Genomic DNA, 14,874 nt, shown 5'->3' with positions numbered 1-14,874 from the left:
AGCCAGCTGAAGTCTAATGACAAAGAGCTGAAGTGAGAAACATGGAAAAGACTGAGTGAGGCAAAACTGTGCTGTGCTGTGAAGAGCCTGTCACAACACTGGGGCAACACTGTCAAAGGGATGGACTAACCCTGCAATCCTATGTCAGCCAACTCAGAAGAAAGCCCCACTGAGTTCAATGGAGCTTACTTCCAAGGTAGACCAAGTGAACAATGTTAGCTGCTGAATTTTCAAAGGCAAGTGGACTGAGATGTGAAGTAATGAAAGATCAGAAGGCGCGGTTGCATTCTCATGGAATTAAAAATGCAAGTTTTGTCAGAAGCTGAGAGAAAAACAAAAAATTAACTGCAGGATCATAGGTAATTAAAGCTAGATTTGAAAGAAAAGTACCTCTTAAAGAAATATCCATTAGCTTCAAATTGTTCTCTCAGCATGAACTTTCCTCGATATTCAATAATAAGTGCATCTGGAGGCAAGTCTTTGGCAGCTTTTAGGATTTTCTTATTTTTTTGAATATAGCTCTAGAAGAATAAAAGAAAAATGTAAGAAATCTAATTAAGCTGATTGCATTAGTGCTATTAAAAAACCAGATTATAACATACAACTTTAAGGAGCAACTTGGTAATTTCAATGATATTCTTTCTTTTTAAAAGCTAATTGACTTTATTCCTACCATAAGATTCAGTATTGTATTTATGTAGACATTTTACATTTTGGGAAAAACACCACCACCACAGTATTTAAAAAATGAAAACCAATACAAGTCTTTCAAAGTATATTAGGGAACCCCTTCCTCAAAAGATGTTTCAAACCCTCTGGTTAAAAAGGCCATAAACTGGTGTGCGGAAGTAATGACAACACATGAAATATGCAGTCTCTTCTCTAATCTGCTAGCAAGAGCAGAAGGACAGATGCCAAGTAAGAGGCATTTTGATGAAAATGTCAACATGCTGATTTCTAGGAAAAGGAAACTTCTGGTGCATTTCAATAGCCTCAGGTGGGAATACGCCTTTCTAAGCAAAATCTTACTGTACTCTTGACACAACAACTAAGGAACTCACACCTCTTGTAATTGTGTCACTTCTGAGCAAAAGAGAATTGGCCTATATCTAGGCGAAGGTCTCTGCAAGCAGGGACATTCCTCCAAGGAGTACGTCACGTGCGCCATGCTGATGCTAGAGGGAAAGAAGCAAAGATGCTTCTTATTACAAGATCTGAGAATGTAACTTTTCCTTTATGTTTAGTCTCTCTCTAACAACATTAATTTATCAAACAGCTTGCAGATTCCTTCCATAGACTGCATGACAGGCGGCTGATGGTGCCAATTTGTAGTCTACTCTTTCTTGCAACATATTGACAAATTATTTGCTCAGGGTTTGGGGAACATACCACATGACATTTTCAAGGTGGATTAACCTATCATCTAGGTGCTACAAAAGGCAACAGCCTGTGCTAGGGACAGGAACTTTCTAGTCAGTTCTTAAGCGGCTGCCATTGATAAACCACAAACACACAATGAATGGAACAACTATACATTATTAGGCGATGTGACTATCTCCATGTTTGCCATTGATCAAATAATGCACTTTTAAAGGGTACATACAGAGTACAAAGTGCCTCCTTATTTGCCAGTATGTGTAAATAATGGGGTGCCTCCTTATTTGCCAGTATGTGTAAATAATGGGGTGCCTCCTTATTTGCCAGTATGTGTAAATAATGGGGTGCCTCCTTATTTGCCAGTATGTGTAAATAATGGGGTGCTGGAAAAATGGGAAACATTGGGATATTTACAGTACCTAACAGATCACAGTACTTCACATTTTACTTTTTGTTTATATTGGAAATAGTTGTCCTTGCTAATATTGTAGTTAAATTAGATGATGCACTTTTCTTTATAAGGATTTAATGGTCAGATGTGTACTGATAATCTGAACAACAGAGGATTTAGATATTGCTTCCTCGGGCTAAAAGTTCAGTAAAGCACCAATTTGTAGCATTATTAATATTCTCTCTGAATGGAAGTTGTAATGATATATCAAAGGGGTATTTTACTTTAAGAAATTAGCATTTGTACTTGAACATTTTTCTATAATACCTAGATGTGTTCCTTTTTGTGTACAAAATATTAAGAATAGGGAAAACAGTTTCGACGTTTTATTTTTACTAAGAGTCAAACTGGATCTTCCAAGACCACACAAGATGATTTGGCTAATTGCATTACCAAGAGTACACATTGTATCAAAGAGGAAATGGAAGCTGTTCAAATCGAGTCAGATCTATGGACATTGTTTTATTATTTTCCTGTACACACCATTAAACCCGTTTTTTCTGAATAAAGAAGTGGAATGCCCAGGACATCAAGGCATATATCCCTACTTATTAGTTAGTATATTTGACTAAATAACCTTAACTACCTTTCCATAATAGTAACAAGATTTTTTCATCAAAAGTTAAGTAGTGGAAGTTTTTCTCTTTTCATAAACATAATTTGTTCCATTCTGTAACTGGCAAATTGGATACATAAAAGAAGAAATATATTGGAAGAAATATGCTTTTGCCTTCATTACTTACTTAAAATTTTGGTTGAAGTGACAGTAACTGTACTGCATCAGAATACAGGTGTAAAGTTCCACTGAGGTTAACAGTGGAGGGGAAGAGAGTAAAAATTTGAAGTTGAGGCAACTGCTTCCCAAGACATAAAAATACAAAAATGCATAGCAAAATACCCACTAGGTAACAGCAACCAAAAGAGTCTATTTTCTCCCATTTACATTTAAATTGTTAATAATGTTAAGTGAAGTCCATGTATTTAACAGCAGCCCTAAAAGCTGGCACTGAATCAAATACTGTCTGGACTCCCTCCTGGCACAAAGAAGCTCATTCCAGAGCCATCTTATGCACAGGGCAACTTTCACATATTGAATGTCATCCTTAACTGTAAATGTGTATCTTAGTGCTCTATACAGTGGGCACTTTGGAGATACCACCACCTGCTTTTTGGGGACCCCCCTTTCTACTAACCACAGTCCAGCCTATTCAGCAAGGTCCCATTACCCTCTGGAGAAGCTTTTGTGGGGTAGCTGGCAAAGGAAGGGATGGGTTTTAGATGGCGTTGCAGCTATTCCGTGGGTAGACTTGAGAAATTTAGATTATCATGAATTGCTAACATTGTTTAAAAAATAAATTTTAACAGGAAAGATGCAAAATATACATCTGCGGTGGTGACCTGACAGTTAAATTCAAAATGTTGAAAATTGATGGTCATAACGGGTAACCTAGTCCTCATTAACTGTTGAGTACTTCAGAATGTAAAATCAATAAACAAGGAGGTTTTCCTGTACTAAAAATACAGGAGATGTGGTATCAATATATTGAACTCTGTTTCTGCTTAGAGAAATGCAAAACGTGCTATGTTATAATTATAGAAGACTGGTGTTGCGTTGAACATATTTTCATTTACCTCTACTGGAGGTTTGAAAACTGAGTTGCTGGTGATCACTTCTTTTTTGTCATCTCCGTTTCCTAATCTCAAAGCTATTCTTTGTGCCTCTCTTTGAACACCTTCGCTGTACTGGTTGTTGTTTGCTTCTTCATAACGATCCATCCATGCCTTGATTTTAGTTTCCCATCCAAAGTTGGAACTTTCAGAAGGATCAATCTCCGGAGCTGAGCCCTAAATCACAGTTAAGATATATAAAATTAGACAAGATGTCTGGTATGAAACTAAAACTCTGCAGCCAAATAATTAGCTAATCAATTTGTAAATTGATCCAACGTGTAAAAAATCATAGTAACAGCCCCCCACCAACAGCTTTAACAGGCCATTGATTGTTTAATTGCTAAAGGTGTGGATAAAGAGGATTGTTTTTGTCTGGCACTTAAAGACATGTAACGATGGCACCAAGTAAGCCTCTCTGGGGAGAGCATTCCACAGTCGGAGAGCCAGCACAGAAAAGGCCTTTTCTCTTGTTGCCACCATCCGAACCTCTCGGGGAGTGGGGCCTTGGATGACAAGTGCAGGGTAGAGTTAAGATGGATAGAACAGACTATGTTAACTCCTGAATGTTGAGTTCGGTATGCACCCGTATGAAGAAATTTAAATCCCCATGTTACTCAGTTAAGGAACAGCAAGTCAGCTTATAACGCTTAGTGGCTAATTTGACACTAGACACCCAGGTCTTAAGGTGTCTTAAACAAATATGGACATTGCTAAACTGAAAACAAAGCTGACGGCCTTAGTTTCACTTGCCACCTGCACCATGGTGAGCATTCTGTTGCCTTCTGGATGCACTGGCTAGCATGGGATTGTGTTGAACTATTTTATGGTGGTTCCCAGGGGATAGATTCCTGTTGGATTCCTTGTATACTGACTTATCTCTGTGTTCTATTGTCACTCAAGGCAGTTTAACATCGACAGAAAACTGCTGGGAGAGGTTGTTAGGAGATAAGAGTGCAATGCCATTAGTATTTGGCTAGCGCTTAACTTTCATTCTCCTTTTCACCTAGTCCTAGGTTGTGGACGTGAACTGCAATCAAAGTCAGTAAAGGACTGGATTATGGCAAGCAGACTGACATTTAATCCAGGCAAGACAGAGGTGCTCCAGATCAGTTAAGAATGTCAATCTAGGAATAGGAGTTTAATGCTTACTGCATGGGGTATCACTTCTCGAAAAGTCAAATTCACAATCTGGGAGTGCTCCTGGGTCCCACTTTGAGCATGGACGTCCAAGTGACAGTGGCAACCAGGAATGCTTCTGCTCAGTTTATGCTGGTGCATCAGCAGTGTCCATTCTAGAAAACCAAGTATGGCCATGGTGAAACATGCCTTCCTTGCATCACATTTGCTCTGCTGTAATAATGATGTCCCCGAGCGTCCAGAAACTGCAGCTGATCCAGAATGTGGTGGCCAAATTGTTGACTGGTGCTAGGTATCAGAAGCATGCAACTACTTTGTTAATAGCCTCGAATTTGTTTCTGGGCCCAACTGAATGTGCTGGAATAACCTTTAGAGCCCTTTACTGTTTAGGATGAGGATACTGTCATGCCTAGACAAGACATGGAGTCTTCTGGAGGACAAACCAGGCACCCCACAGGTCAACGACCCAAAGAATCAGACAGGGCCCCCGGAAACAGGTTCTGAGCACTTCAGTACTCAAATTTCATTCCTGGGAAGGAATGGGCTTTGCTGCAAGGTGAAAACCTTCCCTTTTAAAGAAAGCATTTTGTCTATACAGAAATTGCCTGAAGCTTATTAGTGTGCTTTTTAGCTGTCTTTTGTATATTTTGCTGCTGTAACTGTGTTGTAGATCTTTGGGATCAATTGTTGTTATTTTGTTGCTTGCTTTTATACAGTTTTTATTATTGTTTTAGTGTTTTCATTAATCTTGACTCAGGTTCACCACTTTGAGCATTACGTGAAAGGCAGGAATTGTGAACCAGCCCCCTGACTCTTCTGAATCCCCTATAATAATGAACAAAATGGATGATAATTTATGGTTCAATGTACAAAACTAAACAGCAGCAATCATTTAGCACAAAATTTTTACCTTTACTCTTGAAGACTTCCTAGAACCTTCACGAAAAGCCTGTAATATAATTTAAAACGTCGGTTTGTATAAGTATTTAATACATACATATATATATATATATATATATATATATATATATACATACATATTCTCATTCATTCTCTGGAGAAACAGAGATCATTGTTCATTTCACAAAAAATCTTTTATCTTGCAGAATAGAAAATGTTGTTTGTGAAACAAACCCAGAAGTTTTCCTTCATCTATGTGCTTTTTAACCAGTAGCACAAAACATTAATGTTGTGCTCTATATGACTACTTCAACATTATAGACTGGGGGGAGGGAGGGAGATGCCCACCAAATTATGGAAATGTGTGTGGTGTAATTTAGGAGCCAGCCCCACTCTCTCTTCCATCTTTCTTTCCTGGGTCTTGACTTCCACCTTCTTTCTGGTGTTCTTTTTGCCATGGGTGTTGCCTCTCTGTACTTTATTATCTCAATAGTCTTCTGTCCCTGCTTCCTCCTGAAGGAAGCCCTGTTTAGGGAAGTTTTTAATGTTTGATGTTTTATTGTATTTTTAATATTTTGTTGGAAGCCGCCCAGAGTGGCTGTGGAAACCCAGCCAGATGGGTGGGGTATAAATAATAAATTCATCATCGTCATCCTTCAGTCCTACTCTGCAAATAGCCCTCTGTCACTGAGATGCCTATGAATTCTCCAAAACCCATTGGAGAATGATCATGTGCTCCTTCAAGAGCAGTGACTCCTGAATTTCAAATAGAAAGAAAAATGTTCAAACACAACGAACCTCCAAAAACGTAATGAGAAATTGAAAATTGAATTAACTTACCTTTTTACATTTTGTGATGTTTTGTTCTTTCTCCCCACTTTTTTTCCGTTTCTTATCTGTGACCTTGGTAACTCGTGTAGCAGTCAGAGTAATTGTAGTTGGTGTATGTTGAAAAGCAGTATATAGTTCTACAGGAACTTCATCGCCACTTTCTGTTGCGCTGGTATCCCCATCTTTAAAAAGAAAAAGGAAGCCAGGAAATATATCTTATAAACCGTTTCCAATACTTAATGCATGTCCCTGAATTGCCAAAAGTATTTACATACAATTACCACATTTATGGAAATAATATTATGGAAATGGTAATAACATTGGTAACTAAATGACAGTAAAATTTATATTTACATGTTCAGGTTTTTGGGGACAGGAACACCACACCAGTTTTGCATTAGATTACTCAAGTAATCTAATTAACTTAGGGGAGCTTATGTTTTTCCAAAAGTACTACAAGATTTCCAAAGGCATTAAATCAAATCATAGCTTGGATAAGAAATTCATTTATTTATATTTGCTTAATCCGCAATGTACAACATAATGAAATATATATTAGGTTGCAAGAATGGTTTTATACTCAGTGTGCATCAATTTGTCAGTATAAATTTATGAACGAAAAAAATTGAATACAAAAATGGTTACACAAATTGACCTTGAGAAGCATTTCAGTAATAATAAATAAGGATTAATAAGACTAAAACCATTCCTGGAAATATGCTAATATTATGTGAAAACTGTTAAGTTAGCTAATAAGCCTTTTCTGAAGTGGGTAGTATTCTTTCTGGCCTGGTATCCACCTGAAGCACTGTTTTATTCACAGTCCAAAAGAGCCATCTAGAATAGGCAACGAAATGACATCCACAGCTTCAGCGTTTGGTGCTGAAGCCTTTGCAACCAAGCAAGCAACTAACTTCTTCTAAACACTGGTTGCTTCACAGACTGTGGGAATGGTTGCAGTAAAAGCCAAACAGAAAGGCATGCAAGCTCTGTTCCTTTCATGTGTGTTAGTGGCTGCTTGAGTCTCAAACATAAATACTGTATACGTTTTATTTGTTCTCATATTTCAGGCTAGATCACCTAACATGTGGCTTATCTCACCAAGTGAACTCTCAAAAATCCAATACTGATTAATTTTTTTCTCCCCCATCTAAACAACTGTAACCATGTGGTCTCAACTTCTTTATGTCTACTTTGAACCTCTGGGAATCAACGTAATCAAAATATGGTTAATAGTCTGTGGAAGCGCATAACTACGAGCCCAGATTTTACCAACAATTAACAGAAAAAATCAAGACACACGGTGGCAAGAACTCAAGAATACGAAAGATAAAAACCATGGACACCCAAAAGAAGGTTTTGGCTCACTTTTTGGAACCCTGAAAAAACATGAGTTTTTGTTGCAGGAGAAAAAAACATTTTTGAGGTGCAGCAATAACACAAATGTTAGTCTGGCTAATTCCAAAAATTTTCATATGCATTTTTTTAGTTAAAGGATTCTTAATGTCAAGAGAAACTAATTTTGCCTAGCATGCCACGTGCACCCATTATCCTATCTGATTATTTATTTATATCCCACCTTTTCCTCCAAGGAGCTCAAGGTGACACACTTGGTTCTCCTCCTCCTCATTTAATCCCCACAACAACCTTATATCTGTTCCAAGATATAAATCATGATATAACATATTAAGTTGCCAGATACTGTGCTGCTATGATTGATATACGTCAGAGGATGGTATGTTTCACACAGCAGGTCTAAAACGGAAGATCTGGTTTACATGTTTTTATCTTATGGCTGGTATACTGTAACAGGGTATGAGGACGTGTACCCTCTACTTCTGCATTTGCCCTATTGCCTATCTAGCATGCTTTATTTATGTATGGAGGTGCTATCACCTTATGCTGGTCTATGGCCATAATAAAGATTTGGATTGGAACCCTATGAGGTAGGTTAGGCTGCGAGGCATAGACTGGCCCAAGATCACCCAGTAAGGTTCATGGCCAAGTGGGGATTTGAACCCTGATTTCCCAGATCCAAGCACGACACTCTAACAACTACACCACCCTGGCTCTCCTACAGAATTAAAAAGAAAAATAACCACTGCCAGTAACTTGAACAGTATAAGGCTGTAAATCAAAAGCATTGTGTAAATCAAAAGCTTTTGGGAGAATCACTCACTAATTGTATCTCAGTTTAAGAACTTTGTTACTTACCTGACATATTTTCCCTTTTTCTACGCTGCAGCAATATTGCCCTCTCTTTATCTAAGTTCCTGTTGACAAAAAAAGAAAAAAGAAATAAAACTGGATACACATTACTCTGTTGCTAAACTTTCTGACAGATAGCTCCTACACATTAAACGGAATAATCAGAGATATAAAATGATTGTTTGCACTCACTGTTGTATGAAAATTCCTTTTCAATATTCACAATAACTAAACTCCCTAGCAAGGAGTTCCCTGCCCTAGGAATTTTACAATTTAGTATAAAGCCCAGAATGAAACAGTTGCACCAAAACAAAGCAGAACTAAAACATTGCAGTCCCTTCCAGTATTCTAGTTTCATAGTTAAGAGGAGAAAGTGCTGAACCATTTAGGTAAGGGATTCTCCTAGCCCATAAAATCAGGGAAGAACTGATATAAATAAAATAAATAATACTTTATTGTGGAAAGGGGGAACTTAAATAAGTCGTGAGAGTGAACAAGAGGGTGCTTTCAGCCATTCAACAAAAACTGTGCTACAGAATGGCTGCTTCATTTAACCCCCAATTACTGTTATTGGAGCTGTTTTCAACCCACCCTTCCAAGTGACAGCAGCAAGCAAATCCCTTTCTCACATGGATTGCATATCTTTTTGCTATCCCAAGACAGAGGAAGAAGTCAGGTATCAAAACTATGTCTCAGATGAGATACCAAGCAATGGCAGTTGATTGCCAATGGTTCCAATTCAGAGAACAGTAGTAGCAGAAAGCTACTTGTATGTTGTGCATTTGGGTATGCACTGCTGAAATACTATCACCTCCTGTGTGTAATCCTATTCATGACTGCTCAGGTCTTACTTATTCATGTCAATGGGTCTTACTTCCAAGTAAGTGGGTACAAGATTGCAGCTTTTTCCCAACATAAGGCCCATATTTTTGCCCATTCAGCAGTTGACCTACATGCAAAAACCTTATTTCATATATGCATTTGGACAACTGATTTTCTCATTTTATTAAATCTACTGTGATCTTCAATAAAAGTTTCATGTAGTGATATAAGTATCTTTTAAAGATAGCAAAAACAGCCTTCATTCATTGAAAGTGCAGTCACTATTTTTTCCGCTAGGCAGGGAAGTCACCATTATCGGCTAATTCAATGAATTATTATTTCCAGGTTGTAGCCCAAGTCTATTATTTCTATTATTCCATTTCTATTAATGATTAATTTAGCATTACAGTTTAGGAATGTTAAACATCTACTTAAACAACATGAAGATGACCTGCAACAATGACTTCAACATTCGAGCTATGAATTTCAAACATCATAGGGGTTTTTCTTAATTGACCACAGGTGACTTACCTAGGTTGACAACGTTCACACAGGTATATGTCAGGAATATGCTGCCTGTCGATCCCCATGCAATCAATGTGCTGCCAAACACTTAAATGATTTAAAAAATAGGATAGTGTTACTTTCGCAGGATATTTGACGTTCACACAGATTCCATCATTTCTCTTACATTGGATATACTGCTACAAGTTATTTTCCCTAAAGCTCCATTCTACTATCTGATCACTCACTTAATATACTGCTTTATCAACATACCCTATTACTCCACCTCAAACAATATTCAAAAATACTCCTTCATAAGAGCAGTTCATAAAGCAGTCTAGCAATCTTAAACAAATGCAGCTCCAAGGGACAATGCAGTCAAAATGCACACTGCATTTCCCCTTAAGTTTCCAATTAAACTGATATTAATTAAATCTTGGTATGTTTCCATGCACCCCTTTTAGTCATGTGCCACCTTCTCAGACATGGCATTAATCTTGGCCCAGAAAACCCATCCAACAGTTGGTCAAGCTCCTCATACCCAAGGCCTCCCTCTTACCCTTCTGCAGGGTTAACAATGACTTGTGAGCCGTGACCCTTCTTAGTACCGTGTTTCTCATATTATAAGACATGTCTTATATTTATTTTTTCCTCAAAAAAACACACTATGGCTTATTTTCAGGGGATGTCTTATATTTTTCCTCCTCCTCCTGCCATGGCCGGTATTGCTGCTGTGCCTATCACTATGTCTTATTTTCGGGGTATGGCTTATATTCCTTGAATGCTTAAAAATCCTGCTATGGCTTATTTTATGGGTATGTCTTAAAATATGAGAAACAGGGTATGACCCCCGCTTGCAGAAAGTCTTTGCTGGCTTGGCTGGTCTGTCACCTCCCCTCTCCATCCTGAAGGCAAAATGGCAGCTATCACAATAACAAAATGGTGATGGCTTCTCTTTCTCCCATATTTGCATAATGCCCTACAATGCCCGTGAAGGGCCTGAGGAAGGAAATGGCTCTAAGCAATTAAGGACAAGGGGGGCTGGTTTCAGTAGTACACAAGAAAAAATATTTAAGAATGTTTGCATATATGGCACTACTTTACCTGCATTTGTCACAACAGATCATATATCCATCATCATGTGTAAATCCACAAATGCACCTGGTTATATCAGTTCCATAGCTTCCATCCTCAGAAGTGCTGATAGTAGTAGCACTGGAGGTCTCATCAAAATTTGGAGCAGTATATATGCCTACTTCATTCTTGCTTATAAGAACTGATGGAGGAGGAGACGCTGGAGGTGTTGGAGGAGGGCGAGCACCATAGTTATGGTCCTGGGAAATGATATTTAGAAGGTAGATGGTTATACTGTATGTATGTGTATATATATATATATATATATATATATATATATATATATATATATATATATGTATATGTGTGTGTGTATGTGTGTGTGTGTGTATATATATATATATATATATATATATATATATATATATATATTCTCGCTCTCTTCCATTCTTTTATAACTTTCATATAAACTTTTTTCCAAACTTTTGAAGCTCAAGCTACCTTAATGGGGATGTTAAAAAATAGATGACAAACTATCCTGGTTTTGAAAGGCACTAAGCGTAAAATCAGTACCTGAAAACTAGTGTGATTACTTGTGTACTGGAGAGATCTGCTACATCTGATTTTGTTACCAGAAGTAGTTAATTTCTATTCACATGATTTTGGTATACACCTTCAAATAGGTGTGGCTGACTTTGAAGAGATCATAAGAGGATGGTTTAATGTATACACTAAAAGTATTTTCGTTTAATTAATCTTCTACTATTCTTTAAACAGTGAACAAAGCATTGCTTTCCTCAAATTTCCACTGCACACTAGGTTGTTGATATTCACATTTCATCTGAACAGCAAATACCTTTTTATCACTAATAACTTTATCTAGGAAAACTGTCAGGCATCATTAAGCATGGTACTAGTCAAGACTCTACATGCACACTTACAACCCCCAATCATGACATAATAAAGCAGAGAAATTTATCTGACCTGAATTTTTAAAAAGGACACTGACACAAAGCACACCTTGTTTCTCGGCACCCATACAGATTTCACCTAGCTAGAAGAAATGCCAGAATTCTTCAAAATGGAGTGCATTTCTTGTGAAGTGCATGACTTAGCCTGTTTAACTAAAGGCATATTTCTATTTTATACATGTATAGCAACTGTCCCCAATTAGCTGCCGTTTATCTACAGGAAGAAAAGCAAGCCTATTCATCACTCTGAAAATATTTATATATTGATCCCATTATCCTACAAGGTCATCCCCCATGGGAAGAGCATTCCACAAGCAGGGAGCCACCGCAGAAAAGGCCTATTCTCGTGCTGCCACCCTTCAGAACTGTCACAGAAGAGACACACAGAGAAGGGCCTCAAATGATGATTGCAGGGTCTGATTCCGTTTGTATGGGTAAAGGTGATCTTTGAGGTATTGCGGTTATCAGCTATTTAAGGTTTTGTAGGTCAAAACCAGCATTTTGAATTGTGCCCTGAAGCTAATTGGTAGCCAGTACAATCAGGCCAAGATTGGTGTTATATGCTCAAGCCATCTTGTCACTGTTCTTCTGCAGATGCAACTTTTGCCATCTCTTCCATTCTACTGCACTTCCCCATACCTCCCTAAAACCAGCTTTCCATCCGTGAAAGTTTAGGTCTGGATACAACCCATTAATAAAGAGTGAATACAAGACTTCTAGTATCAGAACCACTCTACCATGTCATGATTTTGGCTGTTTTAGTGGAGGACTTCCCACAATAAGCTGGGGAAATCAACCAAACAAGGCACATTTAAAGTTCTCTTTATTGGAAAGAACCTTGAAGAAATACTTTAAAAAAACAAAACTTACCGCATAAGGCAAACCAATATAACTGTGTGAATGATGAGAACTGCTGTTATATAGCTGGTGTGGATAGTTTGACTTCTCAACTACCACAGGGCTAGCTTCTACAGATTCAGGTCTGTAAAGCAAGACAAACATTAAGATTTCACTTTTGTTCCAAAGTGCTGAATATTTAGGTATTATGGTAAAGAAGGAAATGTTTGTTGCTATGCTCCTGTCAAAAATAAATAAATAAATGTCTGGCAAGTTGTCAGTAACAGCACTAATTTAAAGTTTCTGTAGTTGTATGGGTATGCGCTATCAAGTGAATACTATCCATACTAACAACACCGACGACAATGTTGTAAAACACAGAGGCACAAAAAAGATTACAAGGCAGGAGTACACAAGTATCAATAATTCTTATTGTTTCTGATAACACATATGCAGCGTAGGAGTCTGCCCATATGCTGTTAGCAGTATCTGAAACCCCAATAAATTATGACATCTAGTGGCAGAATAAGCACAGCACCACAGGTTTCCTGTGTTGTCAGTATCCTGAAAGGATGTATTTTACAGGTTTTACTAAGGAACTGTAAAGGTAGACCCTGAAGGAAGGTGCTCCTGATTACTTTGTTTTCTATTATAAGCACAAGTTATGTATCAGTATTCTGATTTCACCCCAAACTGAATAGCTCAGAGTAAAGGGGGGGGGGAGTGTTATGAAGTTTTACTGTGAGAACAGTTAATAAATGTTAATTTAAGAATCACTCTAGATGCTAAAGTAGAAATGAATATTTGAAAAAAAATATTGCTAAAACTTGAAAAATAGCAATTTTGTCAGAACATAACCAAATGGGCTCCAATACATACTGAAATGTAAGTGAAGTCAAGATTTTTAAGAAGGAAAACTATAAGCTAAGAACTGTAACATTTGAATCTATTTCAGGTAGAGTTCAACAAACTCTGATTCTGTTTATTATGCCCAGAAGTGAATCAACTGAAACTCAGCAACACTGCAGAGATGCATAAAATGAAATGTAAGCTAGAACCAATTTTGCAAATTTGCTGTTGTGCCACAATACTTACTCTGAGCCTGCAGCCATTTCCAAATATGAAGTTTCCGCTGTGTCAACCCCCAACGGGACCACTATGCTCATGACGTTCGTTTCTGATAAATTCGATTACTATGGAGTTCTATGCATTGGTATCCAAAACACTGGGGCATGCCAGCCACAGTGCTCATTGCAAACATCTAAGTGCATCCACAAACTCTGTTTAACCAAAAGAGAAAAAGAGAAAAAGAGAAACTTTTAATTTTTATTTCAAATGTATGAGTTAAAAAAGCTTACCTTTTTAAAATTTCAGTATGAACATTAAGTTATTGGAAACTGAAGTCTCAAATAAGCAGTCTCTAAGCACACTTACTCAGATGTCAATCCTAGAAAAGGATAAAATATATTTCAACCACTTTCTTACACGTTACTTATTAATCCCATCCCTTTCTGCTAAAAGTAAACTGATTAAGTTAGTAACTGCATCATTACTGTATGCCCTCAACAAATGCATGCAGCCTTCATTTATAAATGTGCATGTTTATGGGCAAACATCTGTATTAATCATAGAATCATAGAATCGTAGAGTTGGAAGAGACCACAAGGGCCATCCAGTCCAACCCCCTGCCGAGCAGGAAACACCATCAAATGGTATAATGGTATAATTGTGATTTAATGGTTACTCACAATAAACAGGAATAGAGATTCCTTTAGCAAATAAATGTAGCAAAAATAAAGAACATCAAGATAAATTTAAAATGAAGGCTCTACATGCCAATTTGAAACTAAGGGTGACCAACTGAGAGCCTATACCAGAGTTTCCTAACTTTGGGTCTCCAGCTGGTTTTGGACTACAATTTCCATCATCCCTAATGATAATTAACAATAATAATTTATTATTTATATGTTGCCCATCAGACTGGGTTGCCCAGATACTTTGGGTGGCTTCCAACAAATTAAAACACAGTAAGACATCAAACATTAAAAAAACCTTCCCTATAGAGGACTGCCTTCAGATGTCTTCTAAAAG

The 14,874-nt window shown here is 37.5% G+C and overlaps 1 protein-coding gene across 15 annotated transcripts in view; it reads right to left on the bottom strand.

Annotated features, from left to right (window-relative positions):
* KMT2E (lysine methyltransferase 2E (inactive)) overlaps positions 1–14,874 on the bottom strand; it is a 60,270-nt gene that overhangs the window by 25,779 nt on the left and 19,617 nt on the right. For 12 of the 15 annotated variants that reach the window (XM_060279525.1, XM_060279532.1, XM_060279534.1 and 9 more), the window contains 10 exons: positions 13,879–14,063; positions 12,817–12,928; positions 11,006–11,235; positions 9,929–10,009; positions 8,582–8,640; positions 7,947–8,021; positions 6,377–6,549; positions 5,547–5,585; positions 3,461–3,673; positions 391–521 (listed from right to left, as the gene is read on the bottom strand). In XM_060279525.1, the coding sequence (XP_060135508.1) occupies positions 391–521; positions 3,461–3,673; positions 5,547–5,585; positions 6,377–6,549; positions 7,947–8,021; positions 8,582–8,640; positions 9,929–10,009; positions 11,006–11,235; positions 12,817–12,928; positions 13,879–13,949 (1,184 nt within the window). In that variant the 5' untranslated portion in view covers positions 13,950–14,063. Of the gene's footprint in view, positions 1–390; positions 522–1,063; positions 1,176–3,460; positions 3,674–5,546; positions 5,586–6,376; positions 6,550–7,946; positions 8,022–8,581; positions 8,641–9,928; positions 10,010–11,005; positions 11,236–12,816; positions 12,929–13,878; positions 14,064–14,874 lie in introns of those variants that run through there. The other 3 variants (XM_060279536.1, XM_035128128.2, XM_060279540.1) reach the window with 2 other exon arrangements.

This window comes from Zootoca vivipara, chromosome 10 (assembly GCF_963506605.1).
Source record: "Zootoca vivipara chromosome 10, rZooViv1.1, whole genome shotgun sequence".
NCBI classification, from domain to species: Eukaryota; Metazoa; Chordata; class Lepidosauria; order Squamata; family Lacertidae; genus Zootoca; species Zootoca vivipara.
This window is presented reverse-complemented; position numbering and strand designations above follow the sequence as displayed.